Consider the following 26,984-nt stretch of genomic DNA (forward strand, 5'->3'; position numbering starts at 1 on the left):
AACATCTCACCCGTCTGCAGCACTGACCAACACTAACATCTCACCTGTCCGAACTGCAGCACTGACCAACACTAACATCTCACCCGACTGCAGCACTGACCAGCACTAACATCTCACCCGTCTGCAGCACTGACCAACACTAACACCTCACCCATCTGCAGCACTGACCAACACTAACATCTCACCCGACTGCAGCACTGACCAGCACTAACATCTCAACACTAACATCTCACCCGTCTGCAGCACTGACCAGCACTAACATCTCACCCATCTGCAGCACTGACCAACACTAACATCTCACCTTTCCGAACTGCAGCACTGACCAACACTAACACCTCACCCATCTGCAGTGCTGACCAACACTAACATCTCACCCGACTGCAGCACTGACCAGCACTAACATCTCAACACTAACATCTCACCCGTCTGCAGCACTGGCCAACACTAACATCTCACCCGTCTGCAGCACTGACCAACACTAACATCTCACCCATCTGCAGCACTGACCAACACTAACATCTCACTTGTCTGCAGCACTGACCAGCAATAACATCTCACTCGTCTGCAGCACTGAACAGTACTAACATCTCACTCGTCGGCAGCACTGACCAGCAATAACATCTCACTCGTCTGCAGCACTGAACAGTACTAACGTCTCACTCGTCGGCAGCACTGACCAACACTAACATCTCACCCGTCTGCAGCACTGACCAGCAATAACATCTCACTCGTCTGCAGCACTGACCAGCACTAACATCTCACTCGTCTGCAGCACTGACCAACACTAACATCTCAACACTAACGTCCGAACTGCCATTGATAACAAAGAGGTCTATTAGGGCCACAAGAGTGTGCAGGGAGAACAAGCTAAAAAAGGATTCCCGGCTCCCTGATAGCAATTTATGAAAACAATAAGTCACCAACAGTAGCTAAATGGTATTCCAGGTCAAAGAGGTTATTACCCTATTACACTACTGTAATTTACTGCAAGATGAACACCTCCTTGACAAGTCAGAGCATTTCTGTATCAGGCTGACAGGTGCTGATGTTGATAGCTCTATTTATATATGATGGTTGCCAGGTGCTGATGTTGATAGCTCTATTTATATATGATGGTTGCTAGGTGCTGATGTTGAGAGCTCTATTTATATATGATGGTTGCCAGATTAGAATGTTTGCAGAGTGTCACATTATGTCACATTACTGTATGTCTTGCATCTGAAGGCTGCAAGCAGCCAGTGACCCAACATTGCATGGCAACCAAAACGGCTAACCAACCCACTTAACCTCCATGAGGTGTCAACACAGTTAAATGGTGGCCTACATTGCTTGTGCTGCTACATTTGTTTTGTTTGCTATGCTTTCTCATGTAATGTGTAAATAAATGCTACAGTGTTGAAGTGCTGCGAAGGTGTGTGGCACTTTAGAGAAAGGTGTGTGGCACTTTAGAGGAAGGTGTGTGGCACTTTAGAGAAAGGTGGTCTTGACCTTTACCTGATCTGGTGAGAGACACAGACACACATGCAGCAGAGTGGAGAGATACACATAGACACAGACACACATGCAGCAGGGTGGAGAGATAGCATAGAGAGGGAGAGATGTTGATGTGAATGAGAGGTAAACATAGTTAAGAGGGAGAGAGGGGGGGAGATGTTGATGTGTATTGTGTTTGGTATATGCTCTGATTTATTGTCCTCTATTGAATGACTGCTTTGGCGATACACGTGTCTATTTGTCATACTGCTTTGGTGATACACGTGTCTATTTGTCATAAAGCAGTCTGAATTTGAATATTAGAGAGCCAACAAAAACAGGCAGGGAGAGGCAAGGACTCAGAAAAGAGTGGTGTGCAGGTAAAGAGAGAGTGTGTGTGTGAGAGAGAGAGAGAGAGACAGAGGGATCAAGTGAAAGAGAGAGGAAGGGAGGGAGATGGAGAGTAAACGTCCTCTCTGTTATTCTGCGTTTATATTTTCCAGAGTGTCTTTATAACGGTGCGCCTGTAATGGGTGACTGGCCCCGTGGAGCACGTGAGAGAGTACGAGGACCTCACGCTCCTGCTCCCGCTCCCGCTCAGGCGCGGCTCATATCCCATTACGACCCCGAGCCACTCGTCATGAGCCTGGCGCTGAAGAGACACATTTTCACTTTAATATTTCACAGCTGTTTGAGGTAAAACGGTAATGAGCCGCTCTCTTTAGAGAGAGCTCCTGGGAACACAGAGGAAATGGCTACCCAATCTGCCAGATCAAAAAAACACACACACTCCTTACCAACAGGCCTGGAGAAAGACATCGCAGGCCAATCAGTAGAGTGAGTGGGAAATTTGTGTGTGTGCGACTGCGTGTGTTGAATATTATATACTAGTGTGATTGCACTGTGGAATTTCATGAATTAAACACTAGATGATAAGAAAACTCTACATTTGATATGACAATATCTTTTAAGAACTGTAGAACAATTTCTGCTTCACTGTTTTGTAACTCTCAGTAATAGTAGTAGAAAATTAGGCTATTTAGTAACCTAAAATAATGACTAGCACAAAAGCATTATCTTAATGTCCCCTTTTTAGCTGAATAACCTGTGCCTATGCCATAGTGCTATCCGTCTAAGTTAAGATTTCCCCCTAGAATCTGATTTAAGGCCCCCTTAAAATAAAATCGGTTGCACAAACAGGTCTTTATGAGGTTTAGCTGAATAGCCTGTAGTCTCCATGCCATAGTGCTATGTGTGAGCTACAGGTCTTTATGAGGTTTAGCTGAATAACCTGCAGTCCCTACAGTAGACCATAGTGCTATCTGTGTGAGCTACAGGTCTTTCCATGTTTATGTTTAGATTTGATTTGTCTAAAGGTAAAATGAGTCCTCAACAGATGTTTGGTACGGTGTTTGTTAATGTTGCTTGTAGCCAAATACTACCCTCCAGATATCCCCCATGGCAACACAGAAATGAATACCTGCTTTCAAGTATAACATTAGATGTACACAGACAATAGCTTACATGGTAAGCTTGACTTTCACTAAAATCATGTCCATGGCCAGGTCAGGCTCTGGTCTTATACATCTCTCCTGGACTGGGTCTAAATGGACATCTGCTTCCTGCGTATCTGTCCTGTGTCTATTCACTGTGTCTGGCAAAACAAAACAAATTCAAAATAAAAACCTTGATCCTTGTGAACATTGTTTCAATGGCGTCTGTATTATTACGCTTGAAAGAGAACAGTCATATTTTTATATCACCAGAGAAACAGGGCAGAAGAGCACTCCTGTAACAATAATTAATGGACTCTAAATCTCCCACACATTTCTCAGATAATGTAAACAATATTCTTTTATTAAAGATCAAGAATCTCCAAGCAGCATAGGCATAAATCAAATAGGAGGCCTCAGTAGATGTGATGTTACTAAGCTAGGCAATGCTACTGTGCTGTGTTTTGAACCCTGAAGCTCTTTCAAGAAGCCTAACTCATAGGAAAGAATTGGGGGCCAGTGAAGTACTCTCAGCCCTACCTAACTCATACTGTATGAAAGGAATGGGGGCATTGAAGTACTCTCAGCCCTACCTAACTCATACTGTATGAAAGAATTGGGGCCAGTGAAGTACTCTCAGCCCTACCTAACTCATAAGGAATGGAGCCAGTGAAGTACTCTCAGCCCTACTTTAGGTGGGGAGCATCAGGTGTGGATGTCTTTAACCCTTCTGTCATCAGGATACCTCTGATAGCACTGTCCAGTCACATAAGTATCATGTGACCATTACACATCAGTAAGTGTTATTACAAGGTTATAACACATTGTTCGCATGTGGCTTAGTAGCTGTTATGACACCTAACACTGTTAGAAACTGAGATATGCCATTTCTAAAGTAATTTAAATCACATCAGTTTATTATTTGCTGTAAATTGTAATTGGATGACTTGATTGAAGAGTTAATATCTTTTTTGGTGTGCTTCTGGTCGGCAGTTTTAATTATTATATAGTGTAATCTCACTGGTCTTAGTTTGCCTTTCATAATAAAATGTATAATATAATGGGTTCTCTGTTCACAGAATGCAAAGCTAATTTGCAAAGCCATTTTGATATTTGTTCAAACCTCTTACACGTGATTCCAACAAAGTCATAATGTGCTATTTTCCTCTCCCACGTACAGCTTATGACTCATATAGACCACAATAAAACCCATTTCAAATGGCATAGAAATAACTTATGAAAGAGGCATGGTTAAATGGACTGGCTGTAGTTCATTTTAAAAAATGTATGGTCTTGTGTGCAAGTGTTTCTGAAGACATTATAGTGCACGATAGTGCTTTGTGTCCCACATGAAACCTGTACTTTTGAGATATACTGATTTTTTGTCTACTGGGATAATCTAAACCATCATTGTGTTGACTGCACGGTCTAGACCTGTGTTTGAAATCCACAACAGCAGCTTCAGCATTGAGACAGGCATGCTAGCAAGGAAGTTAACAACTGGTGCTAGTGTCTTTTGAGTCTTTTGAGATGTCGGGAAGGAGGTTTACTCACTGTTCAGCAACCATCCCTGCTAGCTGCCACCATACTTGGATCTTTTAATCATAGTTGGATATAGCTCTCATAATAACTAATGACAGAATATGGCATGTACTAGAGAATTGAAACACAGAGAAATGGAAATCACATGACAGAAACGGATTCTAATTCATGGGATTGTTGTTTTTAAAACCTTGATTAGCGTGTATGGGTGTACGGCACTCAGCTTTGGGACGAACTTCCCTCTCTAGCGGTGTTCAAGGTCTGATGTAACCATGGATTTGCTTACAGGCGTACTCACATGGAACTCACATGTATGAAGCGTCCTCCATGACGTGCCGCATTAGTGGACGCACACCCTCGACAAGTGACTATCGGTGTTCACTCGGCGTTGGAGAGGCTTATAACACACTAGCACTTAACAGTAGTTGGTTTCAGATGGCCCTTAATATGGCGGACCATCCATGTGAACGTGTAAACAAAGTGTACTGTGACTTGTGTGTGTGCAGTGACCCTACACATCTACAGAAACTTCTAGATGCTTCAACGAGGATCCACATCAGTAGTCATGGAGATGGTGATCTTTACTTGGTATAAAATATAAAACATATAACAATATAACCATTTTTTACATCATAGCCTTTACTTCTTATATCATTCCAGTGTTCTGGCAGGCCATCCTCTTTATATTCATACTTTGTCTAGAAACCCTCTAGTACAAAAGGAAATAACGTCTTCGTACATGAGTTTATGTCATTTTAATAACCATATAGTTTCAAAAGAGATGTAAAAAATAAGACCCGCCAGCTTGAGGGCACTCCCACCCCGAATGATACAATTAAAGGACATGATAACCAAAAAAAAACAACAACAAAAGAAAATGTCCAGGGACACAAATCTGACGGGTGCCATGGAAACGTCTCCTCCTGGTCATTTGTGCTCCTCCATAGATGGTCTCACAAGACAAAACAAAACACCACAGACATTTCAACACGCCGCAACCCTCGCGTCCCGTGCAGCTTACGCGCACCTGAACACAGCCCCATGACTGTCAGAGACTATGGAGCTCTTCTTAAAGCTCGTCCACTTGGGAACGTTGCTGCCACAGAAGAATAAGCGCACAAACAACGCGTTCTAAAGCAGTCCGGGAAAGGAACAGTCACCATTGTTTTGATCATTAAAAAACAAACAAAAACAAGTGTTTATAAAAGAGGCGTGACGTCATGAAATCAAGCTCTATGCTCCAGTAGTGTGATATAATCTTATGATAAACTGTTGAGAGACATCTTCTGTTTCGGCACTTAAAAAAACAATCACAATGAATTTTGCGTCTTTCTTCATATAGAACAAAATTTACAAAGCCATTCAAACAGTCATTTTTTAGATCACTTTTTTATAATCTCTTTTTCATTTTTTTTTTAACTGAACTTCAAAAATTGAGAATATTCAAAATACGCTTTACGCACGCAGCTCTGGTCTATATTTACAAATATATACAAGAAAAATCAGCTCTCTACATTTCTCGTTTTGAATGTCATCTGGAATAAAAATGTATTTTTTTACCATACCTTTCCCTTAATATGTTTTTTGATGTATATATATATAAATATATATATATATATTTACTCCTGTATTTCTGTGTTCTTGCTATCTTTGCTCACCTACACAATCCATCACATACACACGTGGGCTAAACCCCCCTGGTGGAGAAACCAGGTAATGACAGCGTGTGTGTGTGTGTGTGTGTGTGTGTGTGTGTGTGTGTGTGAGATGATGGGGCACACACAGAGGGGTCGGGGTGGGGGGGGTTTGGGAGGTTTCGTTTCGCGGTCCTCAGATGGACGTGCTGTGGGTCGGCTCATTGGCTCCGGGGATGTGTCCTCCGGCCATCGCCTGGTAGGACATTGGCGTGGGCATGGGGGTCTTGCCGGGACTCTGCCGAAACAGACCCCCGTTGGGCGCCCGGTGTTTGCATTGGATGGAGGAGGGGAGGGTGGAAGTGGTGCTGCTGCTGCTGCTGAGGGGCAGGGGCAGAGTGCTGCCAGGCCCCGGGACCCCCAGCGTCCGGCCCAGCACCCCATGAGCCTGCTCGGGGCCCAGGAAGGTGGTCACAGAGAGGGCTCCCGGCGGGCCCGGGTAGTCTCGCTGGCTGGATGGCCGCGTGGTGGTGGTGCTGCTGCTCGGCCCGATGGCGCCGCTGGCTGAGCAGGAGGTGCTGCTGATGCCCAGTGCAGAGATCTCGATAGAGGGGCCGCTCAGCTGCTTGTGCGCCATGTCCTCGTCCAAGAGACTGTTCATACGCCGGTGCACCTGCTCCAGGTTCACCTCCTTGTCCTAGAGGGGGCGACAGAGAGAGGAGGGAGGAGGAGGAGGGGGGAGGAGGAAGGGGAGGAGGACATTGAGGCTGAGATGTGATGACTCTCTCTCTCTCTCTTTTTCTCTCTGCCTGTGAAGCTCCATGCATTCAGCCTCCTAACGGATCCCTTCTGATGGTGCGGATTTTGAAGGCTTTTTTTTTCCTTCTAAAAAAACAGTAACCCAATCAATGAAGCCATGTGGCCAAATAAACTTTGCTGAGATTTTCTGATAAATAAGATGCTAGATGCTATTGGCATAGAATGTGCACTTTTTGAAATCAAATTTGGCCAGTGCGTAAGGGGAAGTTTAAAGGGTTAATACATTCATTAGTGCGGTTATACAACATAACACCCATGCTGAAGCCAATGTGGATCTGAAGTCTGCATTTAGACAAAATGACTTTTCAGATCGCAAACAGCTGTGATGATTTATCTCACACACGGACACAATGGGCTTGGATTAGGCTGGCTTCTCAGTCAAGACATAAATGAGTTGTTTATAAGTGTGTCTTGTCTCACTGGTAATCAATAAAAAACAAACAAACAGAGTAATTTTAGAAATGTGTATCTTGGCAGACCTTTCAATATAATGATAGACTGTGTAAATGTATTTATTATTTTATGTCGTGTTTGCTTGTTGATAAGTTGTTAGCTATATTGAGTAAACTCAAAATAGTAGGTGTACAGTAGAAAGCGACTGCCCTGCAGAGGTAACATGTCATAGGAGTATTTTTCAAGCATCACTGAGTAGGCAGTAGGGAAGGGCATTGACAGGAATGCTATCTTGAGAAGGTTTTCATGTGCAAAGGAGAAACAGTGTGTACATTTTGGGAATGGATCCAGATGGTGCCACTTGATAGTATTAAGTGTTGCGTTATGCTAGTATTTTTGGGATATATTATCTTATATCTTGGCTTTTCAAAGGGCAATCCTCACTGTCTATCATATCTTTGATTCATCAGCTCAAGTAAGTATAACAGGCTGTCTAAGTTATGCTTGTTAAATACCACTAAAATTGGGGTGTGACTCTTTAATCTGTATAATGGAAGTGGAACAGCCCATGCATCTAATCTGTATGCATTTAATCTGTATAATGGAAGTGAAACAGCCCATGCACTAGAAGGTAGATATTTCGTCAAAATACTTCATCAGGGATTCGTTGTGCCCATAAGTAACTGAGGGATTCGTTGTGCCCATAAGCGGCTTTCACATAGAGATGCCCTTTCTGTCTATAAAACGCCAGGAGTGTCACTAGAATTCAAAGACAGGTAGCTAAGCAAAGACCCATTGCTTTGCACATTTTTAAATAAATGAGGTACGTCACAATGGTCTGTAGATGTCCCCTCACATAATTCCAGTGAGAAACAAGTGAAATGTCATGCCAGGAGGTGAAAAAAGCATCTCTATGTGAGTGCTACCTTAAAACATTTCTATCGGAGCAGCCGTGGCCTACTGGTTAGCACTTCGGACCTGTAACCGGAGGGTTGCCGGTTCGAACCCCGACCAGTAGGCACGGCTGAAGTGCCCTTGAGCAAGGTACCTAACCCCTCACTGCTCCCCGAGCGCCGCTGTTGATGCAGGCAGCTCACTGCGCTGGGATTAGTGTGTGCTTCACCCCACTGTGTGTTCACTGTGTGCTGTGTGTGTTTCACTAATACACGGATTGGGATAAATGCAGAGACCAAATTTCCCTCACGGGATCAAAAGAGTATATATACTTATACTATGTGAGTGCCAACTTAAAGCATCTCTATGTGGGTGCCACCTAAAAACATCTCTATGTGAGTGCCACTTTAAAGCATCTCTATGTGAGTGCCACCTTAAAACATCGAGTGCAACCTTAAAGCATCTCTATGTGAGTACCACCTTAAAGCATCTCTATGTGAGTGCCACCTTAAAGCATCTCTATGTGACTGCCACCTTAAAGCATCTCTATGTGACTGCCACCTTAAAGCACTTTTTGGCAAAATTCCAATTCCCAGCCCTCACTTAAAAGAAAAAACAATAAAAATAAAAATGTTAAATTCCATCTGAGCAAATTAAACAAGAAAAATGAACGATCTGATGATGGCTGGCATGAGGAACTTAAAGGCAAAAATGTTTATGGTTTTCTGTGGCACATTTACGGATTCATCTAGTGGATCCAATCTATTGCATCCTCCAACATCTGCATCAATAATCAGTCTGGAGTCCCAAATATTAAACTCAAATGCATCAAAGCCTTCCTGTTACTGTGCTCTCATAACAGTACAATCCTGCATGCTTTATAGTCAATCCTGCATGCTTTATGGTCTTCTAATACAGTCATCACTCTGTCTCTCTGCCTCTATCTAACCAGGGCAGCAGTTTATTCAAGTATTGAGTATATCAGAGCAAAGTTTGTCACCATCACCATTATAATGTCATCCAGTCAACCTTACCCCAAACAACAACAACCACAGCAACAACAGGTCAAGCGTGGCTCAATCCCCTAATCTTGTAAATACGACACTTAACCAGCATTTCGCTTTTGACTGGAATATCTTTTGTTTGTAGTGAACGCCATTAATTTTTACCAAAGTATCACTATGTTCATTTAAATAGAGACAGATGCCAAATGATGATGTGGAGGCCCGTGCTGAGGACATGGAAATGTGTTCACACAAAAGCAGCTCTTGTGGGGAGTGACAACTCATTAGTGCACATTCATATTGGCATGAACGCTGGCAGTGCTGCTGCATGAATAAATGGCAACAATTAAATGAGCTTAGTGCACTGCACTGTATGGACAGCAGTTATTAGATGGAGAGGGAAAACAAATAATGTACTGACACACACACACACACACACACAGAGAGAGAGAGAGAGAGAGAGAGAGAGAGAGAGAGAGAGAGAAGGAGAGAAGGAGAGAAGAGACATACGAACACACACAGAGACAACATACACAGACAGACACACATACTGTACATGCAAACATGCACACACCTGCACATACACACATACATATACACACAATCTCACATATACACACAAAAAGGCACACATCTGCCTCTGGTTAAAGGAAGTCCAAAGTGTGCATGTACTGTACACACACACAAACACAAACACACACACACACTCACACACACACAACAAACAAGATCACAAGATCAAATCCATCCAGTCGACATTCCAAGCTATTTTCCCCATGGTATTCCATGACATGGCACAATTTTGTTATATGAGTTTTTCACTGGGACGTTCACCCACTCAAAAATAAATATGTCCATTTACTCGTTCTACCGATGGATTCAACTCAAGGTAGCCACAAGCATGCCCAGGCTAGATGTCTATCACTAACAGAGGGGGGGGGGAATGATAAAAAAAGAGCAGAGATGAGATTGGGCCAAAATGACGCATGATGAATTGGACATCTTTGGCGCCCCTTCCCCTCCGTTTCCCCCAGAAGCCCCTCACAAGCAGAACATATCAGATCTTACGAGCTCTAGTCTGACCTGTGTCAATAGCTTCTGCTTCCTCCCAGTCTTTTTCTTTGTCTGTCCACATCTCCTTGCCCCCTTCCGACGAAGTAGTGGTTATATCATTATATGTCAATGGACCAGATACCCTTGCCAGTCTGTAATCCTTAGTAACCTGCACGAGACGATAAGAAAACCATATGAACAAGACTTTAAGATTTAAATCAAAAATAATACTCAAATAGAGAACGCAATTGAATAAAAATCCAGCTGTCCATATTGACATATAATTGCAATAAGCGGCTGGGAACCCAGGAAGTGGGAGCTCTGTCTGAACACCTCCCACGCCGCCTCTTATTGCAGTGTCAACCCTGCGGGCAGACCCATGCAAGCGTCCTGATTAGACTTGCTCACACTGTAGTTTACGGATCCATATGAAGCAACAGCCCGCTTCTGCCATCAGCAAGCCAAGCAACAGTCGTCTGCAGTGCTCCTACACAAGAGGCCCAACGTTACTGCTTGAGTCTAAGGGCAAAGCTACACCAGGCGCGTAACTGAAGCGTTCCGTTCGCGTTGCGTCTGCTGCAACAATTAGCTGCCACTATAATCAATGGAAGTAGCTACACCAGACGTGATAGTGGCGTGTACGTTCGAAAAAAATAGACCATTCATCTAAAATAGATTTTACTCGTCGCGAACGGAACGCTTCAGTTACGCGCCTGGTGTAGCTTCCCTGTAAGACAAGCACTTTGAGAGTCAATGAGGCATATTAGTATGACTAGACAGAGTCAATGGGGCATATTAGTACTGTATGACTAGACAGATGTCAGATGGGTTGGGTGGCATGCTTCTGTTACTCAGCTGCAGAGTTGGAAAAGGTCAGCAAGTACAACTGATGACATTATTTTGGCGATAGCTGCACATTGAGGCCTTTTGTATAGTCTCAGCACCAGCAAAATCTGTCCTTGATGTGTTCCACTGCATTCACTTTCATTTGGCAGAAATGGCTTCACATGTTGAATGGCTCCTGCTTCTTTATGTAGTTCATGTGTTTAGCTGCACATCTCACACTGTAGCAGGTGCTATTAGGTAGCTTAGCATCAACCTGCCATTAATATCTCTGTTGATATGAAGGCCTCTTGTGCTAAGGCTTAAGAAAGGGTTGATGACCTTAGTGAAAAAAGCTGATCCAAGTTGCACATTTTTTTTTACTGATATAAAAAAGTAATATTTGATACTGACAGTTCTTTTAGCGAAGCAAACTGAAATTTCTTTTATGCAAGCAATTTGTCATTTTGAACTGAGCTGAATTCATGCATCTAGAGCCCTACAATCTCACCATATTTAATCAGTATTTAGTTAGAGTTCAATCTCACCATATTTAATCAGTCTTTAGTTAGAGTTCAATCTCACCATATTTAATCAGTATTTAGTTAGAGTTCAATCTCACCATATTTAATCAGTATTTGGTTAGAGTTCAATTGCCTGATATGAAAATGGCGGGTGCAGCTAACAACTCCACAACAGCATTTGTGAGGTTAGTCAAGGCTGCTTTCTTCAAGGGGCAGTAGAAACATGTTTATATTAAATGGTGATATCCTCTGTCATTTATTTATATAGATTTTACATGCTACGCTAAGTCATTGTATTGGCCATAGGCCCTGACCTGTATAAACGGCATGGTGCCAGGTGAACAGGAATAGCACTTGTCTTTTTGGACTGGTTCCTCTCCATACTCTCACTGCCTGGCTGAAAATGACTCCTTATCACTCAATCCACAAAAAAACAAACAAACAAAAATTGAGCAACCCACATGCTACCTACCCTAGAGCCTCCCTATCCTAGTGAGTAACACGCACACAGACACCCACACACACACACATCTATACACACACATACATATTTACAGAAAACCAAAATGGTCCAGTAAGTTGTTCTTTCTTTTTACGCTGGGGTTGTGTGTGTGTGTGTGAGGACGGGGAGGGGACCAATTTTGATTTCATCAGGGCACACCTATAGCTGAGTATACTGGAGCTCGACTAAATCGGGGTTAGCGTCTGTGGCTGGATCCTTAAAGTAGAGTGTGGCAGTGTCGTCCGCTTGGTGGTGGTGGTGGTGGTGCCGGCTACTGCCGCTGCCGCCCACCGCCCCGCCGGCACGGCCCCTGAGCTCAGTCACCTCTTTGGGCTGCTCGCTCCGGCACCGGCTGCCGCTGCCGCCGCTCCACCAGAGCTCCAGGCCGGCCACCAGGCACGCCAGCAGGAGGCCGGCCGCCAGGATGCAGAAGACGCCGGCGAAGCTGTGCAGCTTGAGTGAGCGTCCGTCCGGAGATGACCCCCCCGCGTGCCCGGTCAGCTCGCAGCGGCCCATCCGCGGCCACCACTTCTGCTTCAGCACGTCCAGGTCTCCTTTCTCCTGCAGCTCCAGGATCCTGAGAGAGAGAGAGAGAGGGAGAGAGAGAGAGAGAGAGAGAGAAAGGAGGGAGGTGAGAGAGTGAGATAGAGAGTGAAAGAGAGAGAGGGAGAGAGAGAAAGAGAGGGAGAGAGAGAGAGGGGATGAGAGAGGGAGAGAGAGAGAGAGGGGATGAGAGAGAGAGCGAGAGAGGGAGAGAGAGAGTGAGATAGAGTGAAAGAGAGAGAGGGAGAGAGAGAGAGGGGATGAGAGAGGGAGAGAGAGAGAGAGAAAGAGAGAGAGGGAGAGAGAGGCAGAGGGAATGTGAGAGAGGGAGAGTGGAAGAGAGAGGGGAGGATAAGAGGAGAGAGGAAGAGAGAAGAAGAACAGAGTGGAAGATGGACAGAAAGAGAAGGAGAGAGAGAAAAAGGAGAGAGAGAGAGGGGGAAATATTGTGTTCGTAAAATATAGACTCCTGTGTACAGAGGTATAGCTGCTTCTGAGTTATTGTAGTCATTTCTTTTTTAGTCACTGTATCTGATTTCTGTTCTTTAATAAACACTTTGGTGCCCACACAAATGATGAGAACAGGTGCGGATGGCTAATTATCTCTCTCACACACTTGACCTCGTAACGAGCTCTGACGTGATTGACCCTTAAATGAAGAGTTTCACCTACAACAGGCGTCGTTGCCAGGGCTCATTACCCTGTGTGTGTTTAAACCCAAAACGTAACCATGGGGCGTGCGTACGCCTACCTTGTTGGACATGAGAAGTATTCAGATCTGGGATACTGTCCCAGACGGGGTGTGTGTGTGTGTGTGTGTGGGGGGGGATCTATATTGCTTCTCAGTGGGATTTATATATTGCATCTCAGTGGGATCTATATATTGCATCTCAGTGGGATCTATATATGCGTACGCCTCTACTATACATATCAGGTCATGAGAGAACAATCGTAGATAATGTGAGCAACTTCAGTGGGATATCTATATATTGCATCTCAGTGGGATCTATATTGCTTCTCAGTGGGATTTATATATTGCATCTCAGTGGGATCTATATATTGCATCTCAGTGGGATCTATATATTGCATCTCAGTGGGATCTATATATAGCATCTGGTGAAGACTAGCAGGCAGGCTTCACCAGACACAAAACTGAAGCGCTCTGTTGGCAAAACATATGCTGCAACTACTAAATCACACATACTAAATCAATACTGGCTACACAGGACATGATAGCCACACGTACATTAGAAAACATTTCTTCAAAAACTATGTTTGAATCGGGTGTCTCAATGCACCCAATGTAGTCTGGCATTTAGGGTCAATAATTTGTGCATCTTTTTGATCTTATGTCCACTAATACCAAAAATGGACAAGGCCAATCTGCAAGGCCAACATCCAAGCCTTGGTTATATACGGTACCTATCATAACAGAAGCCTTTGCAGAGTTTTAGTTTTGGCACAGATTTGGGCTGGATCCTGAGCAGGCTGTGGACAGGACCGGTCTCTTACGGAGCTCTGGCGCACAGCCAGGTGATGAGAGCCAAAGCAGACCTCGCCTCTGCTGCTGCTGCTGGACACTGAGGGAACTGCGGGACAGCAAACACACTGAGTGCTGCACCTCCTAATGAGATATGAAGTGATGCTATTGTGCTCGGCGGCTGAGGCCTTTTCATTAAGCCTAAAACCCTGAGGTTGTGTGGGAATCCACAGCACATTATCATAACATTATCATAACATTAACACCATGGTGAGGCCATTGTGACTACATATTTGTATAATGACCTTTGATAATACTTGAGCCCTTATCTTCTATATTACGCAAGCCTCTCCATGTCTCATAGTCAACTTATCATTCCCTTCTAAAACTCTATACATCTATACCAAACATATCCATGTGTTTTTTTGGACAGGCAGGATTAAAGCTCCACCAAATATATTCCTATGTATTTTTTGAAAGGCAGAATTACCCCCCCTGTCACTCTCCAGTCCGCTTCAGCTCACAGTCAGGCTGTGTGTGTACCCCCGTCCCCAGGAGACAGCTGCTGCTGTTACCGTGGAGACCCCGTGGCGACCCAATCACTTAATCCCGCTTGTTGTGGGTCGAACCTGCCACTCTCCCTCACTCCACCCACCTCTCCGCCATCACTCTGAAGCGCGGGCCAAGAGCGTGCGCTCACACACTTAGCAAGACAGGACGCACTCACACACTTAGCAAGACAGGACGGACTTTAAGGTGACTCCAGCATAGACTAGAATAAATGTAGTGCACGCAAAGGTTGAGCTTCACTGGCTATAACCAGTTAATGTGCTGGGACAACTGTATCAGTTAATGTGGGGGTGGGACAACTGTATTAGTAACCAATGACTGCAGTGGCTGGTTGCTAGTTGCTAATTTCTCCAGGGGATTCTCTAATGTCAAAGCATGTTTATTGTTGCTCTTTATCTCTTTACATATGCCCTTGGCTGTGAAATGGCACCATCAACACAAACAGATGGAGCTAAACTACGGAGAGCCGGAGAGGACACATTGTATTTGTGCCTGTGAAGAACATGAGGATTTTCTTCAGTTTACCGTGTGACAACAAAGCCGGGCCAATCCGGCCTTTGCATTTGCTCGAGTGAATCAGTTTGTAATTGTCTTCAGTATCCTTTCCGGGCCTTGCCATGCCAAAAGCAAACATTTAACAAACATTTAAACATTTATCACTAACCACTAACAGTTACATATTCATGTGATATATATATATATATATATATATATAGCATGTTCCCTCACTCTCTCTCTCACTAACCCACTCTCTCCCACATGCACAAGAGTCTGTTAGGGTAAGTTCTGTCAGGGTACGTCTAGCTGGAAGGCTTCTGCACGCACTCCGCCCCCTCTCAGTGCCGTCTCAGTGTTGCACGCTATTGAGTCATGAGTCTTGTTTGGGGGGATCGATGAAAGATGTGCGCGAGGAGTGAATTAGTCTTCCGTTTCCCCAAATCCAGTTGCCGGTATAATTATACCCTCTTAATTGGTTACAAGTTATTATGGGCAGATTTAGACAATCTGCCCGCATCTGTTGTCGCAATGGGATCAATTTGTAATGGATAATCTGAAGGCATTAGAAAGTGAAATTAATGAAACAAGAGTTTTGGGTTCAACTTGAAATAGCACAGGGGTGCATGAAGTAAAACTAAATAAATAATAAAATATAATAACAAAAATGAAAAATAAACAAAAATCCACAAAGAAGGCTCCACTGAGTAAGATGAATGGGAACTTGGTGTGAATTATACTCTCACACTCATACACAATGGCATGGATGCACCAATAACAATTAGACATTTAAATGAGTTCTTTTATTATCCTCTGTGGTAATTATAACTCCAAACAGGGCGCTTACTTGAAGGGCCTCTTTAATCCCTGAACCAAGAAATTACGACAGTTTATCAGACCGTATTCCCTGCAAAGGATACTCCATCCCACACACAAAACCTTTATTATATTTCATCATGTTTTTATTGTGTTTTTATTGTGTGCATTATTTCTCATACCGTATTAAACTAAATACTGACGCAGTGGGAGGAACCGCAAACCTCCTCAGTCATCACAGATTATGCTAACGTCGTTACAGGAGCGTTAATGAGGAGAGCTAATTGGCTAAGTGACACAGAAGGCCACTGAAGTCAAATGAGCCCAAACTCCTCTGTGACTTGCTCACTTGCAACACAGGACACGTGGGAGGTCACTAGAGAGACAGGGGAGCACTACAGAGTACTGATCAATAAAGTATATATACTTATACTGTCCAGGCCAAATGGACAAGTTCGGGTGCAGAGAAATGCTACACTGTTAGCCAGATTTGGATCAGATAGGTGATCCTTGTGTTTATCCTCTACCAAACTACACCTTAGTTGGGACAGACGTTTCAGGACGATGACCGAAGAACCGTTCATCAAATAGAAGTTCTAGAAAATGTTATCATCATATGCTAGAATCTTGTAGTGGGATACTAAGGTCCTGTGTGCACACTAGGACCCATTATATATAACTTGTTTTGGTAACAACAAATAGATTTATAGTCATGCCAAAATAGTAAAGTGTGTATCTTGCGTTATGATATAAGAGTTTATGCTGTCCTTTGATGCTGCAGGTCAGAGGCCACTGGGCTTTGTCCTCCAGGGAACCAGGTGCCTTGATAAAACATCTCCTGCTGCACTGTAAATTGCTCCAAACCAAAACGTATCTACTGAAGTATGAAATGCCATCTTTTACAGCAGCCTTCAGATGCTGTATGTGTGTGTGTGTGTGTGTGTGTGTGTGTGTGTGTGTGTGTGTGAATGCAGCTCAAACAGAAGAGCACAGCTCTGCCATCTCCAAGGTCAAGGCTTCTTTACTGCCCTATAAAAACAGCTTTAGGCAGAGAGTGCGAACTGTAAAACGCTGTAGGGATTTGTCAGCAGGCATTGGGGCGGCCATGTCCCTGGAACTACGAGGACTCACTCTTGTGAGAAGAGCTCTCGTGGTGGTAGGCAGAGGGGGCCCTGAGTAAAACGCTGTTGAGGCTTGTCAGCAGGCTGTACGGCTGCCTCTGGGTGTGCTGGTGGCAGGGCTTTCTGTGGGGTGTCAGTAAGGACCTCTAATGGGGGAATGACTTTTGGGAGAGGAGGTCCTAGTGGCGGTAGGCAGGGAGAGCAACACCTGTTTAATGGCGGACATGTTTCTGGGATCCGGGGGAGTGGGTGTGGGTAGAGACTCCCGTTTGGGGACTTACTTCTGGGAGAAGAGATCTCGGTACGGGCTCCCGTGCTGGAGGGCGATGCCGTAACCCTTGCTGCTGAGGCTGTTGCCCGTGACGGTGATGCTGCAGTCGTCGTCCGTCAGGGCGGCGTACTCCACCACCGCCTTGTCCCACAGGAACGCAAACGGCCCCTTCTTGGCCTACAGAAAAAAGGTCAGATGATTTGTGTGTATCATTATTGCAACATGCACCGGTTATTTTCTCAGATCAATGGATGTTTTTAATGTTGAAAATGCAATAACGGTTATGTTTATGGTTATATGATTTAGCAGATGCTTTTGTCCACAGCAGCTTTCAAATAAAAACAGTGAACAGTTTTTTAAATGAATGATACCAACAGAAATAATGTATTGTGACTGGCATTTATAGCAGACGCTAAGTGACACACAGCAGTGGGACTGGACTTCCAACTCTGGCTGACCGATAGTCAGGTAGCAATGGCACTATGCTTAAACACACCCATTACATTCAATGAAAGCATCCAAAAATGTTGCCACATTGATAGGGCTATGTTGGCACACAGTCGTTTAGACAGCAGAGTTGTGGTTTGTAATAACCTTTTTGTGTCCCATTCCATTTGTGTTTCGTGTAATTTCATAAACAGTAATTACCATGTTTATCGAAGCACTGCATAATTTGCATGACATTTTGCAAACACAAAAGTTAGGTCTCTCTTTTCAGCCCCTACAAGTGGTGTGTTCACGCTGTACTTTTCCTCTCTCTTGTGATTATTCTGCCAGTTGTCAAACAACAAACTTTGCTTCACAGTTGTAAAAGAAAAAGACAGTCTTTGAGAAGTACAAAATGGCAGCGGTAAACACTTATTCATCAGTAAAATGTCAACATGTGTGATATGCTAATAAAAAGAAGAAGCATAATGCTGAATACGGAATCTCCCACTTCCACACTGAACTAAGGGATAGGCAAATATTTGACATTTCACACACTTCCACTTCTGACAAAAACATAAATGAGCTGTTTCAATAATTGGGGAATGCTTTTCAGAACAAAAAAAGAGACTTCATTATTTAAATGCTAGCAAAAAAGGAAAATAAATTTGGTATTGCAGCGATTAGCATTTTTGTTAGCTGTTTAGCAAAACAACATGATAAAGTTTCAGGAATAGCTCAAGAGCACTGGTGGTTCGGCTCTCTGGATCTCAGTCTTATCTGTTGTAATGATATGCACTGATATGTACTTAATGAATTTGTACAGCATATCATTAGTGATCCTGACTTACCTAACACACAAGTTGCAGATAATCAAGTGTGAGAGGATTTGTGTTTCATGGAAGGAGAATGCTTCTTAAGTTTTCTCTTTGTTGCTTTATTATAAGGGTATTTTTAGGATGTGTGAATGTGTTGCTTTATTATAAGGGTATTTTTAGGATGTGTGAATGTGTTGCTTTATTATAAGGGTATTTTTAGGATGTGTGACTGTATTGCTTTATTATAAGGGTATTTTTAGGATGTGTGAATATGTTGCTTTATTATAAGGTTTTTTTAGGATGTGTGAATGTGTTTCTTTCCATGTGAGTGTGTGAGTGGCTTTGATTTCATCATGCTTCACTGTGTGTGAGTGGATCTGCGTCCAGGTGCACGTACCTTGCGGATGCCCTCGGAGGGGCTGGACACGGAGTAGTCCTGTCCATCGTTCTTGCTGATGGTCCTCCACAGCTCGGCGTAGGTGCTGTCCTGTTCCAACGGGTTGGTGCCTTTGGCTTTGAAGTAGTCATATACGGCCGAGTCTCGCACTGTACCGTACGCCAGGTCCACCTGCCTCGCCAGGTCCTGGAAAGTGCTGTAGGATGGACACACACACACACACACACACACACACACATAAAGCATGCGGTTAGGATAAGGTAGCCTGCACTTTGTTTCCAGTGCAGCGAGCTGATGACCTGGAGATTTGGCAGCCATGGCCAGCTGGTTAGCGCTTTGGGCTTGTAACCGAAGGGTTGCCGGCTCGATCCCCGACCCAGTAGGAAAAATGTGGGCGGGGGAAGTGGTTGAGCACTGCTCTCCCATGCCCACATCCACGGCTGAAGTGCCCTTGAGCAAGGCACCTAACCCCTCACTGCTCCCCGAGCGCCGCTGTAGCAGTGTTTAGTGTTTCACTAATTCACAGATTGGGATAAATGCAGAGACCAAATTTCCGTCACAGGATCAAAAGAGTATACGGTATACTTATACTTAGATGGCTGCGACTGGCTGTTCTAAGATACACAACGCAGCCTTTATTTTGCTGCAGCCCCAAGACCCCAATTCAGTATGTACCCAGTAAATGTGTTCTGTTTTGCTGTGTGAATAGCTGTGATACAATATATATTTTTAGTTTTGAATGGACTCAGGGGTTGAAGGGATCATCACAGTCAGACTAGACAGAAATACTGTAACTGCCGCGGTCATGTGGTTGTTTTGGAAAGCTGCGTCCAGAGATGATTGTTTTTCGAGATGATTATCGCTTTTCTTTTTTGAAGAGCATGCATCATCTACAGATATCCCACTTGTTACACATTTACAAGTAGTCTGTGACTGCATAACGCAAATCCATCCAGTTGGAGTCAATCCTCAAAACTAAACAACTCCCCAGAATTGGGTCCAAAATTGCCCAATTAGACTCCTGAGTCTGTTCTCTTCGTTCTTTTGTTTCTCCACAGAGTGAAAGAAAGAAAGAAAGAAAGAAAGAAAGAAAGTAATTTGGACTTGAGGGGGATAGGCTCTCAATTACAGTCTTCTCCTCACAGCTCCTCGATAAGTGCCAATGGTGGGTTGAGAAAAACAACACAAACATAATGCAGACTTCAAAACAAAAAACAAACAAAAAAACAAACAATAGCAAAATGGTTGGGGATGACAAGCCATAGTGTGTCCACAGTGGTGCCGTGTGATTGGGGCCACTCAAAGCAGGGCAGAACACAACTAAGCCCATCTCGCCTGGCTGTGAAGGAGCTCCTGATCCAAGGGTAAGGCCGTGTGTTAATGAAGCCTTCACAACAGCTGGCCTGAGGCACTCTGATGGCTGCTATGACAACAACAGTGGTGAGGGTCCTGGATGTTGTGTAAAAAAGAGTGAGGAAAGCCTCTGGGCTCTTCATGTCCTCTACTAGAGTGTGTTAGATTAGATGACTAAAATTATGATGAAAAGTGTGAAAAGCCAGGAAAGAACTAACAATAGCGACGTCCACAGTGACATTGACAAATGACAAAGTCAAAGATGCATGTGATTAGGTTTTAACACTAGGTGCTGAAGTTCACACAGACAGATATAATCAGAGAGGGTTAAAGCAGAGCGAGAGGCGCAAACGTTCGACAATTTCCGCGTTTGATTACCGTAAAACTTCAAATAATCGCCGAGTCCCTAAGAGACGCCTGTCTCTTTTAAACGCCTGGCGTGGCTACAGGTTTGGGTTAAAGGCCGGTCTCCAGTAGAGGCCTGGTCTGTTTTTTAGTTTCGGGTTGTATTTAATCTTCTAAAACCCGTCAGATCGTCTGTTTAAAGATTCGCAATGACATGACATGAATGTTACAGAAAGGAGGTTACAGCAGTACGAATTAGATGTTGCACGTCGTTACAAGCCGTCGCAAAGCAATCACATGTCTGGTCACAGTTGCAAGGTTTTAGAATGTTGCATCAAGTTGCTGCTCATCTCGTTGCGAATCTTGGGTGTGATTTGGGCTTAAGTATGGCGCAGACTGCGCACGTTATGATTAGATGGCATTAAAAGACTGCGGTGGGGAAAAGCTAGAGTTCCAAATTGTATAACTTTTTTTCCAATATGAACTATGCCTATATGTCCGACTTCGTCATCGTTCAATTCATCCCTTGTGTTTAAAATGTGCGGATAGGCCGATGGTAAGCTTGTTTTTATGCTGGCAACAAAACCAGAACGGTTCGCGAACGTTATTCTTTATTCTAAATGCCATGGCGAGAAAGAAGTCAGAAAAGGAATTTACCTTAGACTAGGCTATATCAGAGCCGTCTACGGACATTCTCTGGCTATATAACCTACTGAAATAGGTTAATGATGTAAAGTCAAGTGCACTTCTATGGGACTGGTGTGTGCGCGCACAGTTTTTATTGATGAGTCGGAGTGGCAAGTGCTGCGCATAGTTGCAGTGGAATGTGGCTGCCCAGGGCATTATAAAACTTCTCACTCTTAGACCTACTCATACACGGCGGTGAAATGGCGTATTTAGCTGTCTAAATTCAAATCATATGCTGGGGGAGAAATCGTCGGACATGATTATTTTGTTATTTAGCACCCCTGGTCAAAAATATGTTCCCGCGAGCCTGGAAGTAGGCTATGATTTGAATGTAGACTGTTGTCAAATTTGGCAAATACAAAACGGGAGAAACAATATGGTTCATGCTCTCTCATGCTGTTTCATTAAATGCGAAAATGAGGGAGAATGAAACATTAAGCACGTTCCACTTTTGCATAAATAATTCCTGAACGGTTTTGGTCAGGGCTGATAATGCAACTGTATTTGACAAAGGACCGATATAGGCTATTTGCTAGTGACAAAATATTAGCTTTCAGTGTGATACGATCTCTTTGTAGATTACGTTTAATTAAAACGTGTTTCATCTGTTCTGGCTATCCCCGCTATTTTGATCTTACTGTATCTCACTCAGTGAACAACATCTCAACACTAAATGAATGATGATCCGTAATTGTCATCAGATAGCCTAGTCATATGGGTAGACATTCAGTGTGTTTGAAATAATTAATTCAATAATAAAGGCCTGTCTCATATAGACACCTGTCTCTAATACTAGCCGGTGCAGTTTGGCGAGTTGGGAAAATAAAAGCCCGGGCTATTATTTGGAGTTTTACGGTATTGCAAGGGGGAGGGGGGAAAATCCCCCTTTATGCAGACCAGAGTAAACCCTCGCTGCATTAATGTCAATGGAGACTTGTGGAATTTTACCAATAAATTGGTCATTATGTCTTTCTGGATTTGTTGAGGGTTTTTTGGAAAATTTTGTCATAATCTGGAAGTGTTTGGGATCATTTCAAGCCTAAAAGTGTAATTTTTTTAATTTAAGTGTTCGGATTTGTAATAAAATAACTTAATATCAGACCATGCTGCTGCCAGTTACTGTCCGGTTGTTAGCATGCTAGCTAGCCTCTTAGCTAAGGTAACATTTTAAACGGAGAAGTATAATTTCTTTGAAATGACAACTAGCTGAATAGCATTACTGACATTAGTTAAAGTGGATAGTTTATACTCAAGTGAATTTGCAACAGTATATTAAGTTTAAGCGAAGTCCTTCAACTACTAGTCACTTGTTAGCGCATAGCTGTATTGCCATAGCTACTCTGGCTACTCCCATCCACTTGTACAGCATTTTAAGCTAGCGTTAGCTAGCTAGCTAGCTCGGTTCACATGACTAATTAAATTATTCATATCATGTCCTAAAGAATGATTCATTGGTATCATACATGATTATAGACAATAATACTGTGAACACAATTATGTTTATCTGTTCTTACTGCTTATTAAGAGAGAAAGTTTATTTAGTGACTTAAGGTGACACTCCCACTTACTGTATGCAGACCAGAACTGTCCCGTTTTGCTCCCATAGTAACGAATTACGTTGCTCTATCTTGCTAGTAATCAAGGATCTTTGATATAATTGTGCTGCCCTGCTGGTAAGATATGGATAAAGAGTCATATACACTTTAATCTTAACACATATTCTGCAGCTTTCTATAAAATGTAATGCAAAGCCACACATTTAACAACACGACCACACTTGTTTTGGCCCTATTAAACATCAATCATTAGCTTCAATTAATACCTGTAGTTTAGTCGCCATTATACAAGAGCAACACAGTGGTCAAGGGATATTAAGTGCTGCATAGGTGCCAACTCTCACGCATTGGCCGTGAGACACACGCATTTGATTAGTTTCACACACTCACACACCACACCCCCGATTTCTCACGCTGAAGTGTCAACCCGGTCGGTCAGATGCCTGAAAAATGAGTTTAGCCTATCTATAGATCTACCTGTTGAGCCACGGTTATGCTTTCAGAGACGGTGTGAGGGTTCAAGAGCACCCCCTGTCTGTGGAATTTTCTAAATTTTCTCTCATTTGCGATATACTTCAGAAGCCGTCCCAGGCGCATTTCCCTCGCATTTCCCTGGCTTCAGGTATGCTTTGAGTATTATTGAGTATTTTTCACGCTGAAGTGTCAACCTGGTAGGTCAAATACCTGGCAGATGAGGTTCAACTAAACTAAACCCATACATATGATATCACACATCAGGTGAACGTGCGGAATCTAAGCTTTCCAATTATATTAGCGCCAAGTTGCTGTGATAAATGGTTCGCGAGAAAATTAACATTGAACCGAGGTGCAATTTAGGCTAATCATATTTGGATTTTGCACACAGTGCACACCCATTACTCTCGGTTTAATATTTCACTAACCCTTCACACAACACGTGGCAAACCCAATATCACAATAAACAGCAGACCGTACCGAATACGAGGATATAAAGCATGCCTCTGTGCAATAAGTGGTTCCTGAGTAATCCGGTTTTGAAATTGCAACACATTTCTACATAGCCTCATTGGGGCGAAATTATAATGTATTCTAATGTAAACTATTTGTCAGTAGGCCTACATACATTTTTGTAAATTGCTCAGCCATAGATTATCCCACCATCATGGTTCTTATATTGTCAGGTTCCAGCCAATCCCATTACAGATAAATGAATATATTTATATTGGCATGCTTCCTAGTGACATTAATGCAAAAATATGAAGAAAATCAAATAACTAGACACAAATATTGATATAAAGCCTGACATAAGCCATATGCAAACATTCACATCATGCAGATATGGGTACATCCTGAAAAAGGAATAGCATGTAGGCTATAGGCTATGGCCATTACAATGACCAATATATTATCTTAAATAAACCAGCTGAATAACACAGGTGACCACTTCTGCATAATTTCATTGAGTGCTGAAATGTACACACATTTTGAACATTTCTGAACTGTGAAATGTAGCATATGTTTTTTGGTTGTGAACTTATTGCAATATCACCATAACTATTCCACCTGTGTGTGCATGGTTATAATTCTGAAGTGCAAAATAGCTTAGACTACAGCACAAATATTTCCATAAAAATAAGCAAGTTTGACCTCTGAATTTATTTTGAAAGTGCACCTGATTGATGCATTTAAAAGTTAAAATATACAAACATTTCTTAAATTCTTACAAAACACCCACCCACTTTTTAAAATTGTTAGTTTGGACCCCCCCAATAGATGAGATCAGTCATCCCCCTCACTTCTGATAAGGTAAAAAGCCTTATAGGTACGCCAAATAATAACCTATAGGTTTACGCTAGGCTATGTAAAACTCCCCATTAACAGCATCACGTCACTAACCACAGCTAAGACTGCACAATCTCTATTCACTCTGTTGGATATCTGAAGCCAGTTTGTCTACTTAGATACTGTAAATCCTCAAATTATGGCCGGGGTCTTAAGACAAAGTACAGGCCTTTAGGGGCAGGATTGTATTCGAGACAGCCCTTTATTTCTTATGCGAGTTTTATTTTGAGACATGCGTTTCTTGGAGCGGCATACTGGTAGGCCTTCAAAAGCATGACATTTTCGGTTTAGTTTGATATTTAATTTACTTTTGGACTGTTTGATTATATTGTTAAATGTTCGGACTGATGGGCACTGAAATCTGGGGAGGTATTTGATGATCACTATTACGTTCCATGTAGTTGAAAGAGTGTCGGGATTTCAAACAAACCATCCGCTTTCATGCGTTCATTGAACGCTCTGGGTGCTGTAATGGAAACCTTATTGCGTAGCCAAGTAGCCTATTGAGTTATTTTTAAATTATGCATGATTTACTTTTTATTAATTTCGTAGGCTGACTTTATTTTGTTATATAGAAGTATCTAAATAACCTGTTAAAATGTACCAGAATTCAGGAAATTGCATCTAGTCCAAAAATGTTTTTCTGGGGGAGGACCCCCATAGCCCCCCTCTGAAATGTCCCACCCACTTTCACAATGCCTCCGACGCCCATGGTCCTAGTAGTAGGCTAGATCCTTTTGATACCAATGTTCATTTAACTCTGGGACCCTGGTCCCAGGGATGGATTACTGCACGGGCATTCTGGGCCCAGACTCAGGGGCCCAAGGTGTCAGGGTGCCCTGAAGCCCAAGCCTTTGCATGGAATCATTGCCTCAATATCAACACATCAGGATGTAGGCTATGAATCTGATTGAATTTAGTTGGCTAGTTCAAACTTTTGCCATCTCAAAACAAGCGTAACTCGTGTCACACTGTTGGGCAACAGCAATATCCATCTTCTTTGTTTTCAAGTAGCAGGGAATTTAAGCCAAACCGTTGCAACTCTGCCATCAATCATTATGTTATGCCCCCCTAACGACTCTATAGACGATTTGATTGGCCTGATAGAAGTTTAATTTTTCGAGCTCACAAGCCAACGGAGAGTTGCTAGACTAGCCCTGGAAGCAAATGTAATTTGCTGCCGCTAGGGTGTCTCTAGATTTCTAAGCTACCAAAATGCACCAGAATACAGGAAATCACATCAAACAAATGAAGAAAATTCTGGGGAAGACCCCAAACCCCCTTCCACATGTGCGACAATTAGTGGGGAGCCCTTATACATGTGGGCCCAGGGGCCCGAAAGTTCATAATCTGTCCATGCCTGGTCCCTACACCTGAGAACCACTGATGTAATGCTTTTTTTTTACTGTACGGTATAATGCTAAATGAGCCAAACAAAAATTTCCGCAGCAAAATTTTGGTTGGCCCCACCAAATCTCACTCCAAGGTTTTTTGAAAAGTTGGCAGCCCTGGTGCTGGTAGGAAAAGCTGTGAGAACTCGCACAAGGATTGTTCTAATTCAGTTGTTGGTCTTTTAATCGTGTCATTGATCATAGTCAGATATGAGAAATTAGTCAGGTATGAGAAATTAGTCAGAGACGAGACCTACTACTGAGATTAAACACTCCATATTACAAAATAACTCCCTGGACTGAGATAAAACACTCCATATTACAAATGAACTTCCTGGTGTGTGATCGCAGTGGATATTCTCTGGCAGATCAATAAATAACAAGTATTTCACAAACGCGTTAGCGTTTTGGATAAATAGGCTAGTCACTTAAGAAAAACAGAGACCAAGTTAATTAAATTAGCTCTGGATTGAAACCCCCAGATGGAGAGATGATAATAAGGCGTAGGCATATTTCCCATATTTATTGTCACTGTGGCTGCGGAATCACACAACTAAAAACAAAATGTTTTTCTGGAGACAAAGAATGTTATTAAAACGTGTGATTCTATGTTCTACTTCTGATCCCAAACTAACTCAGTCATTCATCTACAAATCACTCTGGCCCCACATAGTTCTGCGTTTAAAATCAGTAAAGTGGAGCAAGAACCTTGATCAGACTACTGAGCCAACTTTTGACAAT

The 26,984-nt window shown here is 43.0% G+C and overlaps 1 protein-coding gene across 2 annotated transcripts in view; it reads right to left on the reverse strand.

Annotated features, from left to right (window-relative positions):
- Positions 1–5,248: 5,248 nt before the first annotated feature.
- The window catches only part of grid1b (glutamate receptor, ionotropic, delta 1b), a 409,043-nt gene continuing 387,307 nt past the window's right edge, over positions 5,249–26,984 (reverse strand). The window contains exons 13-17 of one of the 2 annotated variants that reach the window (XM_048246567.1): positions 19,091–19,286; positions 17,460–17,626; positions 12,478–12,730; positions 10,336–10,474; positions 5,249–6,839 (exon numbers count right to left, since the gene is read on the reverse strand). In XM_048246567.1, the coding sequence (XP_048102524.1) occupies positions 6,364–6,839; positions 10,336–10,474; positions 12,478–12,730; positions 17,460–17,626; positions 19,091–19,286 (1,231 nt within the window). In that variant the 3' untranslated portion in view covers positions 5,249–6,363. The remainder of the gene's footprint in view (positions 6,840–10,335; positions 10,475–12,477; positions 12,731–17,459; positions 17,627–19,090; positions 19,287–26,984) is intronic. The other variant, XM_048246568.1, reaches the window with a different exon arrangement.

This window comes from Alosa alosa, chromosome 6 (genome assembly GCF_017589495.1).
Source record: "Alosa alosa isolate M-15738 ecotype Scorff River chromosome 6, AALO_Geno_1.1, whole genome shotgun sequence".
NCBI lineage: Eukaryota > Metazoa > Chordata > Actinopteri > Clupeiformes > Clupeidae > Alosa > Alosa alosa.